Source organism: Jaculus jaculus, chromosome 9 (assembly GCF_020740685.1).
Source record: "Jaculus jaculus isolate mJacJac1 chromosome 9, mJacJac1.mat.Y.cur, whole genome shotgun sequence".
Lineage (NCBI taxonomy): Eukaryota > Metazoa > Chordata > Mammalia > Rodentia > Dipodidae > Jaculus > Jaculus jaculus.
The window spans coordinates 138,561,893-138,582,449 of record NC_059110.1 but is presented as its reverse complement, the minus strand read 5'-3'; the positions used below and the strand labels follow the sequence as shown (position 1 = coordinate 138,582,449).

At 42.8% G+C, this 20,557-nt stretch overlaps 1 protein-coding gene across 2 annotated transcripts in view; it reads right to left on the bottom strand.

Moving 5' to 3' along the window:
• Foxk2 (forkhead box K2) overlaps positions 1-20,557 on the bottom strand; it is a 53,851-nt gene that overhangs the window by 7,162 nt on the left and 26,132 nt on the right. For both annotated transcript variants that reach the window (XM_012948017.2, XM_045158550.1), the window contains exons 3-8: positions 18,086-18,233; positions 14,904-15,050; positions 4,312-4,505; positions 3,445-3,620; positions 1,760-2,056; positions 237-446 (exon numbers count right to left, since the gene is read on the bottom strand). In XM_012948017.2, the coding sequence (XP_012803471.2) occupies positions 237-446; positions 1,760-2,056; positions 3,445-3,620; positions 4,312-4,505; positions 14,904-15,050; positions 18,086-18,233 (1,172 nt within the window). The remainder of the gene's footprint in view (positions 1-236; positions 447-1,759; positions 2,057-3,444; positions 3,621-4,311; positions 4,506-14,903; positions 15,051-18,085; positions 18,234-20,557) is intronic.

The following is a 20,557-nucleotide window of genomic DNA, read 5'->3' as shown; positions in this document are numbered from 1 at the left end:
AAGCCACCCACATCAGCCAAATTGGGCTGGAGAGGTGACTCAGCAGTTAAAAAGCAACTCTGCTATAGGAAACATGATGGTCAATTCCTATAGCATCATTCCACTTTCTACAGCTTAGAAATTCAAGCATTTCTGCAGACACTAACATCAGTCATGACAGAACCAAAACAAAATGCCTCCTCTGCTCCCAAAGCACCATAAGCCAATAAATGATGGTAGCAATGAGTGATTCTTACCATTGTTCACTGGGCCGTGCACAGCTGTGGAAATTGGTACCATGTGAGTCCCATTTTGCGTTACAGGTTTTATTGGAAGCTGGTGTTGACCTAGAGGTGCCTGCTGTACTATGGTGACCGTCTGGACAGGGGTGCCCTGTGATGTTTGGATGATTCTGCTAGCGGCACCTAGGGTTGCTTGGCTAATTGCCGGAACAGGCTCTACTTTCACTGAAATCAAAAGAGCAAGGGATGATGACACAACTATAACTGCAAAGCTCATAAATCGTATCAACTGCAAAAACAACAAGCTGGGCATGGTAGTACAGAACTATAATCTCAGTTACTGGGAGGAAGAAGCAGAAGAATTATCAGTTCAAATTATAACCTTAGTTACATACAGAGTGAGTTCAAGGGCAGTGTGGGCAACTTGTCTCAAAAATTTTTTTTTAGTATTTAATTAAGTTTATTGATTTATTTGTAAGCAGACAGATATAGAAAGAAAAGAGAGAGAGAGAGTGAGAATTAGTATGGGTACATCAGTGTCTCTAGCCATGGCAAACCAACTCCAGATACATTCATAACTTTGTGCATCTGGCTTATGTAGGTACTGGAAATCAAACCTTGGTCATCAGGCTTTAGAGGGAAGTGCCTTAACTACTGAGCCACCTCACCAGCCCTCAAAATGACTATTAGAGGCAGGCATGGTTGGGGAAACACCATGAATAACAGCATTGCATTTCAAAGGCTGAGGTAGGAGAATTGCCATGAGTTCAAGGCTACCACTGGGCAACAGAGTGAGTTCTAGGTCAATCTGGGATAGAGTAAAACCCTACCTCAAAAAAATAAAAATAAAATAATAATAAATAAAAGACTCAGTGTTGGGTTGGAGAGATGGCTTAGCAGTTAAGGTGCTTGCCTGCAAAGTCTAAGGACCCAGGTGCCAGTACCCACATAAGCCCGATGCACAAGGTGGCACGTGTGTTTGGAATTTGTTTGCAATAGCTATAAGCCCTGGATCACCCATTCTCTCTGTCTCTTTCTCTCTCTCAAATAAATTAAAATTTAAAAGGGGGGGTGGCTGGGCATGGTGGTGCACAACTTTAGTCTCAACAATCGGGAAGCAGAGGTAGGAGGATTGCTGTAAGTTCAAGGCTACCCTGAGACTACACAGTGAATTCCAGGTCAGCCTCGGTTAAAGCAAGAACCCACCTCAGGAAAAAAAAAAAAAAAAAAAGACCAGGGATACAGCTCAAGTAGAGTAACTGCCCAGTATGTACAGCCCTGGGCTTGACTCTCAGTACCATTACAATGTCTAAAACCAAGTAATATAGTGGGTTGCAGATGTAGCTTAGTAGTAAAGGGCTTCTCAAGAATGTGCAGGGCCCTGGCTTCAATCCCAAGCACTGCTGACTGCCACCCCCTGCCCGAAGGTGCCATAAAAAGAAAGAAACTCCAAGGAACACATTAAACCAGGATAAAGGAAATGATCCTGTAGGTTTCCAAAGACAGAAAGTTGGCAAGAGATGCTTCTTTTTGCTTACCTTTGACTTCTCTATGGTCACCATTTTCTTGTGGTTCTGCCTTAGGAGGGGCCAGAACTGTGGCTTGAGCAACCACAGCCTGTCCAGCAACTGTGTATGTGTTTGCTGGGGCCAGTCCAGCCACACTAGTGACTGACACTGCTGGTATCTGGTGGACGACATGGACCGTTTGCACGACCGGTGGCTGGGAGGTGGAGGTGGTCACTGGAGTGGCAACAGTATAGGTGACAGGCTTAAGTGCTGGGGGTAGCTGCCGCTGGACGGTGATTAAGACGGGTTGACTAGAGAGAGGTGACCCTGTTGGGAGAAAAACAAGAGGAGTGCTAAGGCTTGAATGGTCCTTGGTTCTATAATTCCCAAAACAGTTACTAGCAAGATACACATTTTATTAGAAAATACAGAACATTACTAACAATGAGAGAAATATAGCATTGTAACAGATTCTTATGCCCTTTATCTAAATGCTGAAAAGGGGATCTCATTCTCACTGACAGAGATAAAAATACCTTACATTTACAGAATTACTGTCCTCATTCATATCAAAATGGATTTCTCTGATTTATAAGAGTGAACTTTTGGAAATATCTCAGTTAACATCTGAGTAGTTACCAAGCCAGAAGTATTTATTTAAAAGAAATGATAATTTCTACCAAAAAAATTGTCCAATTTTTGTGAAAATAGAGTTAGACAAAGAAAGTATAAAAGTGCAATTTCTGGTGTTTGGATTTCTGACTAACTGGTTTCCCTGGTTACTTCACGTAAAGGTCAATATACCGTAAGGGAAGAGGACCAAAGCCATGGGCTATAAACAGGATAAACACCTTCATCCTGGCAAGAAGGAAACATAGAGCTCAAAAGCCGACCTGGGCTGCTTGTCTGGGTTCAGGCTAGGGAAGCACACAGATATCAGGAGCTGCAAATAGGTGGTAGGGCAAGGGTTCTCTGGACCCACCTGTCCACTAGTCAAAATGCACACTTTACCAACATTACCCAAGTATTAGTTTGCACATGTTTTCATGTTATATTTTTTAAAAGATAGCTCACTGCACACATCTTTACTCTACTTTATAACTTTGCAAGTGTTCATCTCTTCACTTTGTTTCTAATCGGTGTCTACTTTGTCTGGTTTATTTTGGAAGGGGTCATTTTTTTTTAATGATGAAACAACTGACTGAGAAAGAGGTTAATTCTAAATTCTTTTTTTTTTTTTTTTTCTTTTTCGAGGTAGGGTCTCACTCTGGCTCAGGCTGACCTGGAATTCACCATGGAGTCTCAGGGTGGCCTTGAACTCTCGGTGATCCTCCTACCTCTGCCTCCCGAGTGCTGGGATTAAAGGCATGCGCCACCACGCCCGGCTTAATTCTAAATTCTTTACTGTTGTTTTAAAGATACGGTTTCACAATGTGTCCCAGACTGGTTTTGAACTCACAGCAATACTTGTGCATCAGCTTCCTAAGAGCTGAAATTACAGGTTTTAGCCTCCATGTTCAGCAACTGACTTTTGTAACATCCTCTGTGCCACTAGCTTTCCAAAGCCTAAAACAGTAACATACTCCAGTCTGCACAAAGCACTAGGTACGAGGTACAAAGACCTCTTGAGGATTTCCTCTACTTCTGTGCCAAGTGCAGGCATTCACATCTGGTTCACCGCCTGACCCTTGTCACTTCTCCTGCTGTTGTCTCACCTGGTGCACTCTGGGCAAATCGTGCCTCCTGGATGACAGCAAGTTTGGGCTGTGAGGCGCCAGGCTCAGGTTCCAGGGGTGCCGGGGAACCTTCCCTTGACAGGCTCTCAGGGGTCTGGGCGCCACTGGAGTGAGCAGACAGCACTCCTGCATGGTTGGGAGAGGCCGGGGCACTCCTGGGTCACCAAAAGAAGACAGTGGGTTTTCACAGTGATGTGTCATCTTAATAAGCTCACTTTGCCCATTGTCTCCTGCTAACTGACTGCAGTTCCATGAGTCTGACTTTCTCTTTTTACCTATGACTGAGTTGGACACCCCATGAGGCTTGAGCAAGAGAAGGGAGGTGCCAGCTCACATCTGCGCTGCAAGGTGAGGCTACTGCCCTTTTTAAGTAGCTCCTGTGCAGCCAGACAGCAGAAGTTAGCAGTGGGCAGGATGGCAGGGGCTTAAGGCTTCTGCTAAGCTCATTTCTTTTGGAGGTCAAAAGCAGGAATCAGTGAAGGTTAAAAAAAAAATCAGGCAAGTGAACACTCAAGGTCAGCTAACAGGTAGCTTTAAAAGGTAGTTCGCATGCCAAAGGGAAGAAAAGCCATCATGTAGCCCCTCATGATCTTGCCAACTGGATTAAGCAGAATCGAATCATACTAGCCAGTACAAATTCAAGAAACAGCAAGCAGAACAAATGTGGGTTTAAGTAACACATGATAGTCTGAAACAAAAACACATAGGTAGCTTGGACAATTTTTTTCCAGATTCCCACCCCAACACCCAAAGGCATTGAAAGGCCTTCATTTTTGCAAGGATGTTTTGCCAGCACACTGCTGATATTATGACCATGGGTTCGGTCTATGTTTCCTGTGTCCTTACCTAGAGGAGAGCGGTCCCAAGGGGGTTCTAAAGCAAGGCACACCCCTAGGCCGTCTCTTCCTAAAAGCCTGCTCTACCAGCTTGCTCTCGGAGGCAGGGTCTATCCTCCAGAAGGAGCCTTTGCCTGGTTCTTCCTGGGAACGCGGCACTTTGATGAAATAACGGTTCAGAGAGAGATTGTGGCGAATTGAATTCTATGAAACATAAAAGAATATGTAGAATTCATATAATTCTTTCCTGAGAAATGAAAATGTGCCAAGCCTTAGTGCCCTGCAAAGCTGAAACCTAAATGCTCAACTGCAGAGCTGACTGATGTTTCAAGGCAGCACCACATTAGTGGGAACCATCCTTCTCTGGAGATTTGTTCTGAGAGGCAGCAGCTCCGGGCTGGAACCCTTGGTAGCCATAGCTCAGAAATCCCATTCAGGTAGGGATTTTGCGGGGTAAAGCTGGGCCTTGGTAAGGGCTGGTGAGGCTCTGCCATTGCCCATGTCCACTTTCTTTCAAAGTAAAAGCAAGCCTATCACTCCCATCTTGACCAATGCCAGATGGAGTCAAGACTAAACTGCCAACTCTACCTGTTTAGAGCAGAAAGGAGCCACTCCTTTAAAATGCATCCCCACAACAGAAATCTGCCATGCATTTAAAGCAAGATCCAGTATGAAGAATTTAAATTTAGGAAGTCAGCAAGGGCCAAGAATTATAAAATGGTAGCATTTGTCAGTAAGATACTCGACTCCATATTTGCAAATTATGTCCATATTTTTTATCTGAACCTAACAATAACTCTCATTAGACAACTCCTACTACATCATTCTTTAAAAAAAAACAACTATATATGAGAGAGAAAAAGCAAGGCAGATAGAGAATGGGCAAGGTAGGGCCTCTAGCCACTGCAAACAAACTCTAGACACATGTGCCACCTTGTGCATATGGCTTTACATGGGTACTGGGGAATCAAACCCAGATCCTTAGGCTTTGCAAGCAAGTGCCTTTGCTGAGTCTTCTCTCCAGCTGACCATCATTCTTTCTACTTCCCAAAAGCCAGCTATAGACTTCCCAAAGGCCTGAGAAAGTTCTTATTTTAACCTAAGTGGGACAATACCATAGGTCTAAGAACAAAAAGTCATAAATTAATTTCAACATTTAATATTCCTATATTATTGAGTATATTTAAGATTAAAGTTTCAGCTGGGCGTGGTGGCGCACGCCTTTAATCCCAGCACTTGGGAGGCAGAGGTAGGAGGATCGATGTGAGTTCGAGGCCACCCTGAGACTCCATAGTGAATTCCAGGTCAGCCTGGGCTAGAGTGAAACCCTACCTTGAAAAACCAAAAAAAAAAAAAAAAAAAAAGATTAAAGTTTCAAGCTGGGTGTAGTGGTGCATGCCTTTAATCCCAGCATTCAGGAGGTAGAGGTAGGAGGATTGCTGTGTGTTCAAGGCCAACCTGGGACTAGAGTGAGTTCCAGGTCAGCAAGGGCTAGAATGATACCCTACCTCAAATAAAATAAGAAACAATAATTAAAATAAATAAAATTAAAGTTAAGTGGTAATAATGCAAAGTACCATTCTCAGGCTATCAAAATATCCACAATATTGGGTGCATCCTGCTTGTGTGTGTCCTGGGGATTCGAATTGGGGTCTTTTGGCTTCAGAGTCAAAGGCTCTAACCACTAAGCCATTTCCAGGTTCAAAATATCCCCAATATTGGACAAGAGAGATGACTCAGCAGTTAAGGTACTTGCCTACAAAGCCTAACAACCCAAGTTTGATTCACCAGTCAAAGTGGTGTATGCATCTGGAGTTTGTTTGCAGAGGTTAGAGGCCCGCTCTACAGTGCCCATTCTCTCTCTCTCTTCTCTCTCCTTTCTCTGCTTGCAAGTAAATTTTTAAAAAGTTTTCTTAATCCCCAATATTCTAAATTTCCCACCTCATCTTCTAATAAAATGACCTAAAATTCTGACTTGTTACAGGCAGCAAAAAAATCAAATACATGCTAATTGTGACTCTACAAACAATCCCAGGGATTGTTTCAGTATAACTAGTCACAGGTCTAACACCTCTGACTCCTTTGGACCTGATTACATCATAAACAGCATGGAGGAACTTGAATCTGGGTATGGTGGCACATGCCTTTAGTCTCAGCACATTCAGGAGGCAGAGATAGGAGGATCATTGTGTGTTCAAGGCCAGCCTGAGACTACACAGTGAATTCCAGGTCAGCCTGGTCTACAGGGAGAACCTACCTTGAAAAACCAAAAATAAACAAATAAACAAACAAACAAAGGAATTTGGCTGTATCTGACACACCGAGTTTTAGAATATTTTAATAACTAAATTTATGTGCTACAGTGTTTTACAACAGGTATCACACGTCCCTGACAATCAACCTTTCTTCCAATTCCAGAAAACCAAATGTGAGCATCCTTGGTGGCCAGCTATCAAACAGATAAGATAAACCCTCACCAGTAACATTCAAAGTTTCCAGGTTAGGAGGAGAGGTAGCTTCAAGGACTATAGGTTAAGTGAAGTAGCCAAGATGAAAATGACACAGACTGAACATTCCTACTCCACAAATCTGTAACTCTGAGTGTTGATATAATGCTCAAGTGGAAAATCTACATTAGTCCTTCTGCCACACTGTAGTAAACATAGGCACATTAGAAACACTACACAAAGGTACCTTCTGGCTGTGTATGTAAGTTGTCTAGGAAACATCAATCAATTTCATTCTTAGACTTGACTCCTTTCCCCAAGATATCTTGTGACAAATAAATATTCCAAACTCTGAAAATATGTGAAAGCTAAAACAATAGAGAAGGGGCAGCCAATCCGACTAAGATACCACCTGAAAAGGTAATCCTACAGCTGCCTGAAGGTCAACAGTTCCCTTTACTGCACTGTTAGCATCCAGAGTACCAGGCAGGAGCTCAAGATTCAGCTATGTGAGCATGAAGCCACAGTGCAAGAGACATTCCACAGTCCTCAGCTACACTGGCCCATGTGAAGCAATTTAGTTAGCATGTTATTAGCATAGTGGATATATGGAAGCAGGAATTGGTACTTCAAAGAGCTAGGCTTTCTAGTCCCAAGAAAATGAAGAACAGAAGCATGGGCCAGAAAAGTTGCTGCTCTGCTAACAATGTGCTTAAAGACTCTCACGTGCTCAGAATCAGGGAGATGTTACAAGTTACATGTTACTAAAGCAGTAAACAGGAGTCAACCTACATGACTAGAGTTCTAAACTCTTCCCTAAGCTGCACCTTTATGAGAATTTATGTGCAAACTAAATTTGAATTTATAAACAATCATCTGCTACCTCTCAGTAAGTTTAAGATAGAGAAAAGCAAGTTTCCAATGCAACTGAGCTGGAGATATGGCACAGCAGCTAAAACATTTGACTACAAAGTCTAACAACCAAGCTCAATTCCCCAGTCCCCACGTAAAGCTGGATGCACAGAATAGCGCGTGCATCGGAAGTTTTGTTTGCAGTGACAGGAGGCGCTGGCATGCCCATTCTCTTTTTCTCTGAGTATTTGTGTGTGCTTCTCTTCTATCTCTCCACTTGCAAATAAGTAAACGTGTTTTCTTAAATGTTTGATTTCTTTATTTGCAAGCAGAGAGATGCAGATATGTACAAAGAGAGAAAGCAAGAGTGCACGCAAGCGTGCAAGCATGGGGGAACTGTGGCCTCTACCTACTGTAAACAAACTCCAAATGCATGTGCCACTTTGTGCATGTGGCTTATGTGGGTACTGAAAAACTGAACTCAAGTTGTTAGGCTTTTCAGGCATGTGCCTCAACCATTGAACTATCTCTCCAGCCCTGAATATAAACATTTTTTTAAATCACAATTTAAGCCAGGTGTGGTGGCACATGCCTTTAACCCCAGCACTTGGGAAGCAGAGGTAGGAGGATCGTTGTCAGTTTGAGGCCAGGCTGAGAATACAGAGTGAATTCCAGGTCAGCCTGTGCTAGAGCAAGATCCTACCTCAAAAAAAAAAAAAAAAAAAAAAAAAAAAAAAATCACAATTACTGGGTTTGATGACCTAGGAATCAATACAACACTTTCACAGAAAAAGTGGGCTATTGTTCTTCAGTACTAAATATGAAGGAAAAGAAATGAAGTAAACCAAGAAAAAAAAAAAAAAGACACAGAAAAGCCAGGCATGGTGGCATATGCCTTTAATCCTAGCACTCGGGAGGCAGAGGAAAGAGGATTGCCAATTTAAGGCCAGTCTGAGACTACATAGTGAATTCCAGGTCAGTTTGGGCTACAGCAAGACCTTCCCTCGAAAAACAACAACAACAAAGCAGCAGCCAGGCATGGGGACACACACCTTTAATCCCAACACTTGGGAGGCAGAGGAAAAGAGGACTGCCAGTTTGAGGAATTCCAGGTCATCTTGAGCTACACAAGAACTTTCCTGGGTGGGTGGGTGGGGGGGGGGATCAGCAGACATGGTGGCACATGACGTTAATCCCAGCACTTGGGAGGCAGAGGTAGAAAGATCACCATGAGTTCAAGGCCAGCCTGAGACTACATAGTGAATTCCAGGTCAATTGAGGGGTAGAGTGAGACCCTATCTTTAAAAATAAATAAATAAGGGCTGGAGAGATGGTTAAGCTTAGCGGTTAAGCTCTTGCCTATGAAGTCTAAGGACCCCGGTTTGAGGCTCAATTCCCTAGGACCTATGTTCGCCAGATGCACAAAGGGGTGCACGCATCTGGAGTTCATTTGCAGTGGCTAGAGGCCCTGACGCACCTATTCTCTCTCTCTCTCTCTCTCTCTGCATCTTTCTCTCAGTGTCTGTCACTCTCAAATAAATAAACAAACAAAAAACTTTAAAAATAAATAAATAAATAAAAAGCAGCCAGGTGTGGGTGTGGTGGTGCACTACTTCAATCCCAGCACTCAGGAAGCAGAGGTAAGAGGAATGCCATGAGTTCAAGGCCACCCTGAGACAACATAGCAAATTCCAGGTTAGCCTGGGTTACAGCAAGACCCTACTTTAAAAAAACAAAACAAAAAAAGAAGCAAAGATCTGAAATACTGAGCAAGTCTCAAGCCCAGAGCCTTTCCTAATGGGCTTCTATCAACTCTCACCATTCAGTGTGTCCCTGGCTTTACACTCTCCTAACTACATCCAGCCTTCCCAAGAAAACCCTCCAGTTCTCAAGTGGCATGTGCCTGTTTAGCCACATCGAACTGACAACTTAGTAGTGTGCACAGGGAGGGCCTGTGAAGAAATTATAAACAGATCAAGATCTAAGAATGCTTTGAGAAATCAGGGATTAAGATCATCCCTAATCAGCTGTGGTCTCTTCAAAGACTAACAACCAGTTGTTTTATTCTTTTTTTTTTTTTAATAGCTACAACAAACATCTCAACTCTGAACTGGGAAAATTATGAAATCATAAGAAATAATTTTGGAAATAGGTATAGTCATGTTTACCTGTAATCCCAGTTATTTGGGAGGCTGAGGCAGAAGGATCACAAATTTAAGTTTATTGCCTGGGCAATATGGTAAGACTGAGGGTGGGGATGGAGTTGTGGTAGATAAATGCAGCCAAAAGAAATATGCTATCTTTCCATATAGTCACCCCCGGATATATCATTTTATGAGAGTTTCCTCAGCAGATTAACTAAAAATCCGTTCCATGGGCAGACCCTGTAGAATCCTGAAACAAAGACTAAAAGGCAGTCACAGAGCTGGAGAACTTTTTTTGTTGTTGTTCATTTTTATTTATTTATTTGAGAGTGACAGAGAGAGAAAGAAGCAGAGAGAGAGAGAGAATGGGCGTGCCATAGCTTCCAGCTACTTCAAACGAACTCCAGACGCGTGTGCCCACTTGTGCATCTGGCTAATGTGGGTCCTGGAGAATCGAGCCTTGAACCAGGGTCCTTAGGCTTCATAGGCAAGCACTTAACCACTAAGCCATCTCGAACTGGAGAACTTGAGATGAGCATTCACATGCTCCAGTATGAGAAAAGCATTATCCTGAAGCCCCAGTATCTTCTATAGAACAGGATTCAGCAAGAAACCCATCTTTCTTAAAGCTGCAAAACAGTAAGGCTTTTTTGTTTGTTTGGTTTGGTTTGGTTTTTCAAGGTAGAGTCTTATTCTAGCTCAAACTGACCTGGAGTTCACTATGTAGTCTCAGGGTGGCCTTAAACTCACGGAGAACCTCCTACCTCTGCCTCCCAAATGCTGGGATTAATGGGAGCCAGGAGGGTGAAAATCAGAGAAAGGTCTACTATACAAAACCTTAAGAGCCATAGCTTTTGGAGAGCAGCTAGTTGAGCGCTCAAAACAATAAAAGAACACTAGTGTAGAGAAAGCTAGAAGTGGTGGTTCACACCTTTAATCCCAGAGACTCAAAACACAACAGATAGGAGGATCACTCTATGTTTGAGGCCATCTGAGTTCCAGGTCAGCCTGAGCTAAAGTGAAATCCTGCCTTAAAAAAAAAATACTATGCTTATCAAACTGCCCAGTAAGCACTTCTGCTAATGTTCATACCCTTATATTAATGCTACTCTCACTTTTGTTAGAGAATCTTCTCTTTTTAGATGGCAGTGACCTTGGGACAACTCAGAAGGTATCATGGTGATGAAATGACCGCAGTGCTCAGTACTACAATATCTCTATCACACCTTCCAAGGCTCGGGGTCTAATGCAGAAGAGGTGGTGGAAAGAATGTAAGAGCCAAAGGAAGGGTAGGACTCCATTCAACATGCTCTCTCCAGACACAAAATGGCCTGGATATCCATGGCCTCAAAGTGCCTGACACTACCTGTACAAGACCGTCATAAGAGGAGGAAAAGGTCATGACATCAAAATTAAAAGAGATTGATTGAGATGGGGAGGGGGTATGATGGAGAATGGAGTTTCAAAGGGGAAAGTGGGGGGAGGGAGGGTATTACCACGGGGTATTTTTTATAATCATGGAAGTTGTTAATAAAGATTTGGAAGAGAAGGGCTGGAAAGATGGCTTAGCGGTTAAGGCGCTTGCCCGCAAAGAACCCATGTAAGCCAGATTCCCAAGGGGGCGCATACATATGGAGTTTGTTTACAGGGCTGGAGGCTGGCGTGCTCATTCTTTCTCTCTCTCTACCTGCCTATTTCTGTAGCTATCTCTCTCTCTCTCAAATGAATAAATAATAATAAATACTTTTAAAAAAATTTGGAAGAGGGCTGGAGAGATGGTTTAGCGGTTAAACGCTTGCCTGTGAAGGCTAAGGACCCCAGTTTGAGGCTCGATTCCCCAGGACCCACGTTAGCTGGATGCAGAAGGTGGCCCACACATCTGGAGTTTGTTTGCAGTGGTTGGAGGCCCTGGCGCACCCATTCTCTCTCTCTCTCTGCCTCTTTCTGTATGTCTGTCAAAAATAACAACAACAAAAACAATTTTAAAAAATTTGGAAGAAAAAAAAATATATCAGGCCACAACAAAATTAAAAGTGCATGTAAAGGGAGTCTGTAGCAGGTAGTCCTACTCCCATTAATTATCTGGACCCGGGGCCATGAAACATCCCAAACAGCCTCTCTCAGACAAGAGACAAAATTCACCCTTATAAACTTTGACCTGAACAGAATAGAACACATTTTTCTGAGGAAAAATGCAAGTTAATGGCAATTCATCAGTGAAGTGAACTCAATCTACAGTAATGTTTATAATCCTTACTCTCCAGTCACTCCTAACTGCCAAAAGGCATCAGTAATATCCACAGATTCACAGTAATATCCCAGATGCCTGTGGCTTGTCAGCTGACCTTCAGACCTCTCTCCATGAAAAGCACTTTCAGATTCAGGCCCCAGGAGTCCCATGAGCCAGGAAAACAGCTGGCCTTACCCTTCAATCTCTTTGACAAGAAACACTTGTGATGCTCTGGAGTTCTCAAATCAGTGCATACTAGAAAGAAACAAGACCACACCAGTCTATTCAAGCTTTCAGAGGTATTCTCAAAGCCCCAAGAAACCATTATTCAAATTATGAGAATTTTAGGCTTGGCATGATGGCACATGCCTTTCAATCCCAACACTCAGGAGGCAGAGGCAGGAGGATTGTGATGGGTTCAAAGTCACCTTGAGGCTACACAGTGAATTCCAAGTCAGCCTGGGCTAGAGCTAGACTCTACCTCAAAATACAAAAAAAAAAAAAAAAGCAGTTGCCAAGGAGTTTGAGCTCCTTACTTCATGTCAGCACCGTTGGAATGGCCTTCCAAAACTACTACCCAGCCACTACCAGCATCACCGACACCTGTAAAGGAACCAAGCCTAGTAGGGGCGCAGCCAGGGACCTGTGGGAAAGAGGGTACAGTAGGGGTTGATGGCTCTCATGATGTCTGGTGACAAAGCATTTCTGTGTTCCTTGAATCAGACCTTTTCAAATGGATAGGGACCCTGATAGGTCACTGAGAAATCAAGTTGGAGCTGAGCTGAAAACCTCCTCCCTGCAGACTAGCTAACAGAAAGCTGGAAAAAGCTACACTGCAAGCAGGCCTATGGGAGAGAGAAAGCAGCAGTGTAAATAGCAGTGGACATTTCAAGACTTAAGATTGGCCAGCTGGTACAATAGTGACAAATCGGTTATGAGAGAAACCAACCACTCTCTAACTGGACTGGAGACCTACTCCATGAGGAGAATGACTCAAAAGTCACTATAAGCCAGGCATGGTGGTACACACCTTTAACCCCAGTACTCAGGAGGCAGAGGTAGGAGGATCACCACGAGTTCAAGGCCACCCTGAGATTACATAGTGAATCTAGGTCAGCCTCTACTAGAGTGAAACTCTACCTCGAAAAACCAAAAGAGAAAAAAAGAAGTCACTATGACCAGGCGTGGTGGTGCACGCCTTTAATCCCAGCATGTGGGAGGCAGAGGTAGGAGGATGCTGCGAGTTTGAAGCCACCCTGAGAATAAAGAGTGAATTCCAGGTCAACCTCGGCTACAATAAGACCCTACCTTGGAAAACCAAAGGGGGAAAAAAAAACCACATTTGTTCTCTCTTTTAAAAACTATTTATTGGGCTGGAGAGATGGCTTAGAGGTTAAGCGCTTGCCTGTGAAGCCTAAGGACCCCAGTTCGAGGTTCGGTTCCCCAGGTCCCACGTTAGACAGATGCACAAGGGGGCGCACGCGTCTGGAGTTCGTTTGCAGAGGCTGGAAGCCCTGGCGCGCCCATTCTCTCTCTCTCCCTCTATCTGTCTTTCTTTCTGTGTCTGTCGCTCTCAAATAAATAAATAAAAAATAAAAAATAAACTATTTATTTATTATTTATTTGCAAGCAGAGAGAGACAAAGACAATGGCTATGGCAGGCCTCTAGCTGCTTTAAAGAAACTCCAGATGTGGCAGAGGTAGGAGGATCATTGTGAGTTCAGGGCTAGCCTGGGACCACAAAATGAGTTCCAGGTCAACTTGGGCTAGAGCAAGACCCTATCTTAGAAAAAAAAAAAAATTCTACTTGAGAATTTCATTTATTCATTCACTCAGTCAGTTAGTTATAGGGTCTTACCATGCAGCCCAGGTGGCTGCCTTCTAAGGACTGGGATTATAGGTTTGTACCAACACGTCTACCTCCTCTTTTGGAAAATAAAGATAATAACACTTAAATTAAAAAAAAAAAGAAACTCCAGATGTATGTGACACTTGGTGTATCTGGCTTTACATGGATATTGGGGAATTGAACTGAGGTTGTTGGGTTTTGCAGGACAGTACCTTTTACTGTGATTTTCTTTTTTCTTTTTTTGGTTTTTTGAGGTAGAGTCTTGCTCTAGCCCAGGCTGACTTGAAATTCACTATGTAGTCTCAGGTTGACCTCAAACTCATGGCAATCCTCTTACTTCTGTCTCCCAAGTGCTGGGATTAAAGGTGTGTGCTACCATGCCCAGCTTTATACTGTTTTTAATATTGTGTTCCAACCATAATCTTTCCCAAATTATCTATTTGTGGTGTTCTACTGTACAAACAGAAAATGGCCATCTACAATACAGATATGTGCATGAAAGAGAAAACCCTACACAATCTAAATATTTAAAGCTTAATAGAACATAAGCCAAATGAGGGCAATACTACCCTATGTAGGAAGCAGCTGGAGGTGTGGTACATGAGATGGCAAGCGACCCAATTTAAACCAGGTATATCCTGTTCATTTGTTTCATTTATAGGACAACTGGAAGAGATGGCTTTTGAAAACAGGGTTCCCTAGTAAAACAGTTTAAAAGTTGTCTCTGTGGGAAGTTCACACTTTCTGTATTCCATGAAGCAGAAGTAATGAAGAATGCAGGAGAATGCCAGCCAAAGTAAAGAATGGGCTCTTACTCTTTAATTCTCCTACATTTCAGATATACAGATTTGAACTGGCAAGAGAAAACTCTCAAACAACCCAGGCAGACACATGCATTTCCCAGATGGTAAAAGAATAGGTTTCAGTTTCATCTTTCTGTCCTCCTAAACAGGATACCACATTAGGCCTCTGACACCCTCCTCCTACTCTACCTCAGCCTCAAGTTGGATAAAGAAGAAACTTAAAGTCCTCTCGGGATAACCAGCCCCTATAGCACACAACAAGCTGAAATGGATTTACCTGCCAGCCCTTGTCCGCAGTCCTGTAGTATGGGTAATTTTTAGTGATATGTGTATAAATTCCATTCAGGGTGAGCTGTTTATCAGGAGCCATTGTAATTGCTTGTACTATCAACTGTGCATAGGAATATGGTGGCTTTGAATCATCCTGTGTTTAAGAAAAAACAGTATTCAAGTTAACATGATTTTCTTAACTAAAATTGAAGATTGCTCTTTTAAGTGGTCTAACAATTTTTTATTATAAAAGGAACATAATTTTGAAAATTTAGAAAAATAAATGGAAAAATGGAGAACAGTATAGAAAAAAAAAGATTTAAAATCGTATTAAGAAGAAAACCCAGCCGGGCATGGTGGCACATGCCTTTAATCCCAGCACTCAGGAGGCAGAGGTAGGAGGATCACCGTGAGTTCAATCAAGGCCACCCTAAGACTACATAGTGAATTCCAGGTCAGCCTGAGCTAGAGTGAGACACTACCTTGAAAAACCAAAAAAAAAAAAAAAGAAGAAGAAGAAAATCCAAATGGCAAAAACCAAAATAAAACTAAGTGAAGCTGCTGGAGCTTAGTGGAGTCCAATATACAACCAAACTTGAACATTCAACAATGTGACATGCAGAGGAGCTGACATGGTCATTCAGGTGTGCTCAGTATCAGAACAATCAGCAGCCCAACTGCTGAGTGCTAAAGGGGATCTTCCCACACACCAGAAGCCAAAGCTCCGGGCTTAAGTGTCCATTCACCACAGGGCTCTGTACATGCCTATAAGCTGAGTATGAAGGAGCCAAACACAGAGACACCATTCATTCAGGATAGCTGGTGGCTCCCAGTTTTTGTGACAACTCAAAATACCACACACACAAGCATATAGGGAGTGAGCTCCCAGTCCTTGTATGAACTTCTGAAAAAATGCACACACCAGCACTGGTGAGTAGGAAAACAATGCAGATGAAAATCAAAAACATACATTGACCATGATATTACATAAGGGCAGGGAACATTCAAAGCATATAAAGCACAGCCCCTGGGTTTCATCTCTAATATTGCACGCATAATGCTTAAAAATGAACATTAGACCAACCTATAGGGAGACCCTGTCACAAAAAGGAAAAAAAAAATATACACACACACACACACACACACACACACACACACACACACATACATACATGCTAGGGCCAGGCATGTTGGCACACACCTTTAATTCCAGCACTTGGGAGGCTGAGGTAGGAGGATTGCTGTGAGTTCAAAGCTACCCTGAGAAATACATAGTGAATTCCATGTCAGCCTGGGCTAGAGTTAAGACCCTACTTTGAAAAACCAAATAAATAAATGGAGGATGGAGAGATGACTTAGTGGTTAAGGCACTTGCCTGTGAAGCCTAAGGACCCAGGTTCAACTCCCAGAACCCACATAAGCCAGATGCACATGGTGGCACATGCGCCTGGAGTTCATTTGTAGTGGCTGGAGGCCAAGGCACACTCATTTTCCCTCTGTTTCTATCTGTCTCTTTCTTTCTCAAATAAAGAAATAAATAATATTAAACAAATTCAATCACCTGCCAGCAACCAGAAAACAACCCCCTTCATGCACTACTTTAAATAGCTACCATTTCACAAGCACTTAAGCAACCAACCACTTCTGCCAACCACCCACATGAACACTCCAAGGTTGTGGGAAAAGAACCAGGCATAACGAGGACTCAAGTCTCAGAAACAGCTGAGCTGTAGACCTTATACCATATATCTGACTCATAGGGTGAAGCCTCTATCCCTGCTCAGGGGACCAATGTGTTACCTTTGGTTCTTTTTCTTATGTTTCTATTGTAAAAGAATTTAACAGAGGGTTGGTTGGAGAGATGACTTAACAGTTAAGGCGCTTGCCTGCAAAACCTAATGACCTGGTTTTGACTCACCAGTACTGCATAAAGCCTGATGCACAAAGTAGCACATGTATCTGAAGTTTGTTTACAGTGGCTCTAGGCCCTGGTGTGCCTATTCTCTCTCTCCTCTCTATCTGCTTGCAAATAAATAAATAAAATTATTTTAAAAAGCAAGTTAAGGGGCTAGAGATGGCTTAGCTGTTAAGGCGCTTGCCTGTGAAGCCTAAGGACCATGTTCAACTCTCCAGATCCCACGTAAGCCAGATGCACAAAGATGAGGCAAGTGCAAGGTTATACATGCCCACTAAGTGGTACAAGCGTCTGGAGTTTGATTTCAGTGCCTGAAGCCGTGGCATGCCAATTCTCTCTCTGTCTCTCTCTCTCTCTCTAAAATAAAATAAAAAAAATTAACATAAAAAAGGTTCAGAATACATGCATATTGGTAGAGCCAATTTTGTAAAACTCAACACCAGTACAGCCAGTACCAAATGGGAAAAGAAACAAAACCAGCAGTAGTCCCCACATGGCCCTTCCAGTCCATAGATTTTTGCCTCACAGAGACTATCATTATTCTTAACTTTTTACTTGTTACATTACTGCAGTAATCTGTTCATTTTACCACCTAAAAATATGCTGTGTACACATGGTGCACAGCCGTGGCTTACTCTTTCCAACAGTTCTGCTGCATTCTGAGTTGAGGCAATACCATGTACAGACATTAGAGCACTTCATGTCAGAAAGTATTCGACATATTTTTGTACTGGACCACCACAGCTTGATCATTATTGCTTTTAGTTATGTGATTTATATGAACCTTTGTTCATTCCCATTATATAAACTCTTAGAAGGGAAATCACTAGGCCAAAGAATAAAAACATGTATATCAATACCTGCTGACCAAAGAGGGAACAATGGACCCTCCAAAACGGTTTGCTTTTATGCATAACCCTCATATTTGGGACAGCAGATGAGATTCCAGCATCAGTTTCCTAGACCACAAACATGTATGAACACCACAAAAATTTATGAGTCTCTGTCCCCTGCAGCCTGTTCAGCTTTAAGCAATGGACCCATAGTTGCACCAGCAAAGTCCTTAGGCACTTCAGGTGTTGAATGACTCAAACAATACATTCATAAATTCTAATATAGGCAGCATACTCAGAAGCGATGCTAATCAAGTCCATGCAGACATTGCAACAATGATAAACAATGACACAGGATCACTCAAAAAAACCCTGTCAGGCTTTTATTAGACACATAATGTCCCATAGGTCTAGCTGAAAGACTATATAGAAAATATTTACCTTTGGGCTGTCTCCACCTGAAGCTTCCTTTTCATTTTCTGGCTGTGAATTATCAGCCATTAAATTGAGGTCAGATGGTACCACACGGCCAATTTTGTACCCTGAAGACCCTGCTCCCCGGGGGCTGGATGGGCAGGAGTTTGCAGCACTGTGAAAGAAGGGGGAAAGTTTGTTTTAGACTATAGGAGAACATAAATGGTACAATGTCTCAATAACTGACTGTGAGGCCAGGGCAAACAAGTATGATTTTTATTTGAGACAACGTTTCATTCTATAGCTGAAAGTCAAGCCATCTGCCTCCCCATGTGTTGGGATTGAAGTCATGTACCCTATCTAACAACAACAACAAATTAGCCAGGCCTGTTGGCGAACACCTTTAATCCCAGCACTTGGGAGGAGAATTAACATGGGTTATGAGACCATCCTAAGACTACATAGTGAACTCCAGGTCAGCCTGGGTAGAGCAAGACCCTACCTTGAAAAACCAAAATAAATTAAATTAAAAAAATTAAGATCAGCCATATTTCCAATGACAAAAATATACTCTTACAAATTCTCTGTGATATTTAAGAATCCCAAGAAGCAATGTGGACATAGTATACTTATTTCCCTAAGTGTGAGCACATGGAATGAATAAGGCAAACTCTGGGAAGGTAGTGTCACACTCACTCCACCAGAAGAAACTGAGGATCTAGATGGTTTAGGAACTTACCAGGGAGCAAAATGACATGTGATAGGTCCAGAAATATTGAGCAAAAAATCTGCTGGCCCCTCCCTGGGGCCAAGCTGAGAGTGGCTAACAGATGACAGGGGAGACAAGAGAAGCAGGAGTTAGAGCAGCCAAAGGCCAGCCCACCTTAAGACAGTGGGACAAGTCTACCTCAAGGACAAGGGTGTGGTCTCAGTGGCCCAGTGACTGAAGGAACACCAATAAACAAGCACCTATTTTAAACATTAGCCTTTCCTAACAAGATGGGTCAGCGTCAAATATCCTTGTGGGTTTTTTGTTGTTATTTTGAGGCAGTCTTGCTCTAGTTCAGGCTGACCTTGAACTCACAATGACACTCCTACCTCTGCCTCATGAGTGCTAGGATTAAAGGTATGTACCAACCACCAGCTTTGGTTTTTTACAGTAGTCTCATTCTAGCCTTGAATATACAGCAATCCTCCTACCTCTGTTTCCAGAGTGCTGGGATTAAAGGTGTGCACTACCACACCTGCCAAATATACTTTTTTTTTTTTTTTTTTAAAGAAATAGAGACAGACAGAGAGGAAAGATAAGAGAATTGGTACACCAGGGCCTCAGGCACTGCAATTGAACTCCAGACACTTGTGCCACCTAGTGGGCATGATGTGCGTCTGGCTAACGTGGAATCAGGAGAGTATAACATGGGTCCTTAGGCTTCAAAGGCAAGCACCTTAACCACTGAGCCATCTCTGTAGCCCCAAATATACTATTAAAAATATTTTAAGGGGCTGGAGAGATGGCTTAGCAGTTAAGCGCTTGCCTGAGAAGCCTAAGGACCCCGGTTCAAGGCTCGATTCTCCAGGACCCACGTTAGCCAGATGCACAAGGGGGCGCAAGCGTCTGGAGTTCGTTTGCAGGGGCTGGAGGCCATGGCGTGCCCATTCTCATTCTCTCTCTCTCTGCCTCCTTTTGTCTCTGTCATTCTCAAATAAATAAATTAAAATGAACAAAAAAAAATATTTTAAATATTTTAAATTTATTTATCTAAGGGGGGGGCAGAGAGAGAGGAAAGGAGGGAGGGAGAGAGATATACGCCACTATGTCTGGATGCTGATATATTTTTTCTATTATTTATTTCACAAGAGAGAGAGAGAGAATGAGAATGGGCATGCAGAACATCCACTGCAAATGAACTCCAGACACATGCACCACCTTATACATCTGGCTTACATGGGTCTTGGGTAATCAAATCTGGAACCTTTGGCTTAACTGCTAAACCATCTCTCCAGCTCCCAAATATACTTTTTAATTTTAATTTTATATTTCTTTGATAGAGAAAGGGAGAGAGAGAATGGGTGTGCCAGGGCCTCCAGGCACTGCAAACGAACTCTAGATGTGTGTGCTCCCTCGTGCATCTGGCTAACATGGGTCCTGAGGAAATCAAACCTGGGTCCTTTGGCTTTACAAGCAAATGCCTTAACCACTAAGCCATCCTCCCAGCCCCCAAATATACTTTTCTAAAAAGATATTTTAGCTGGGCGTGGTGGCACACGCCTTTAATCCCAGCACTCAGGAGGCAGAGGTAGGATGATCACCATTGAGTTCAAGGCCACCCTGAGACTACATAGTGAATTCCAAGTCAGTCTGGGCTAGAGTGAGACCCTACCTTGAAACCCGACCCCCCAAAAAAGATTTTATTTGTTTGAGAGAGAATGAGACAGAATGTGAATGCCAGGGCCTTTAGCCACTGCAAATGAATCCAAGGTGGCATGTGCCACCTTGAG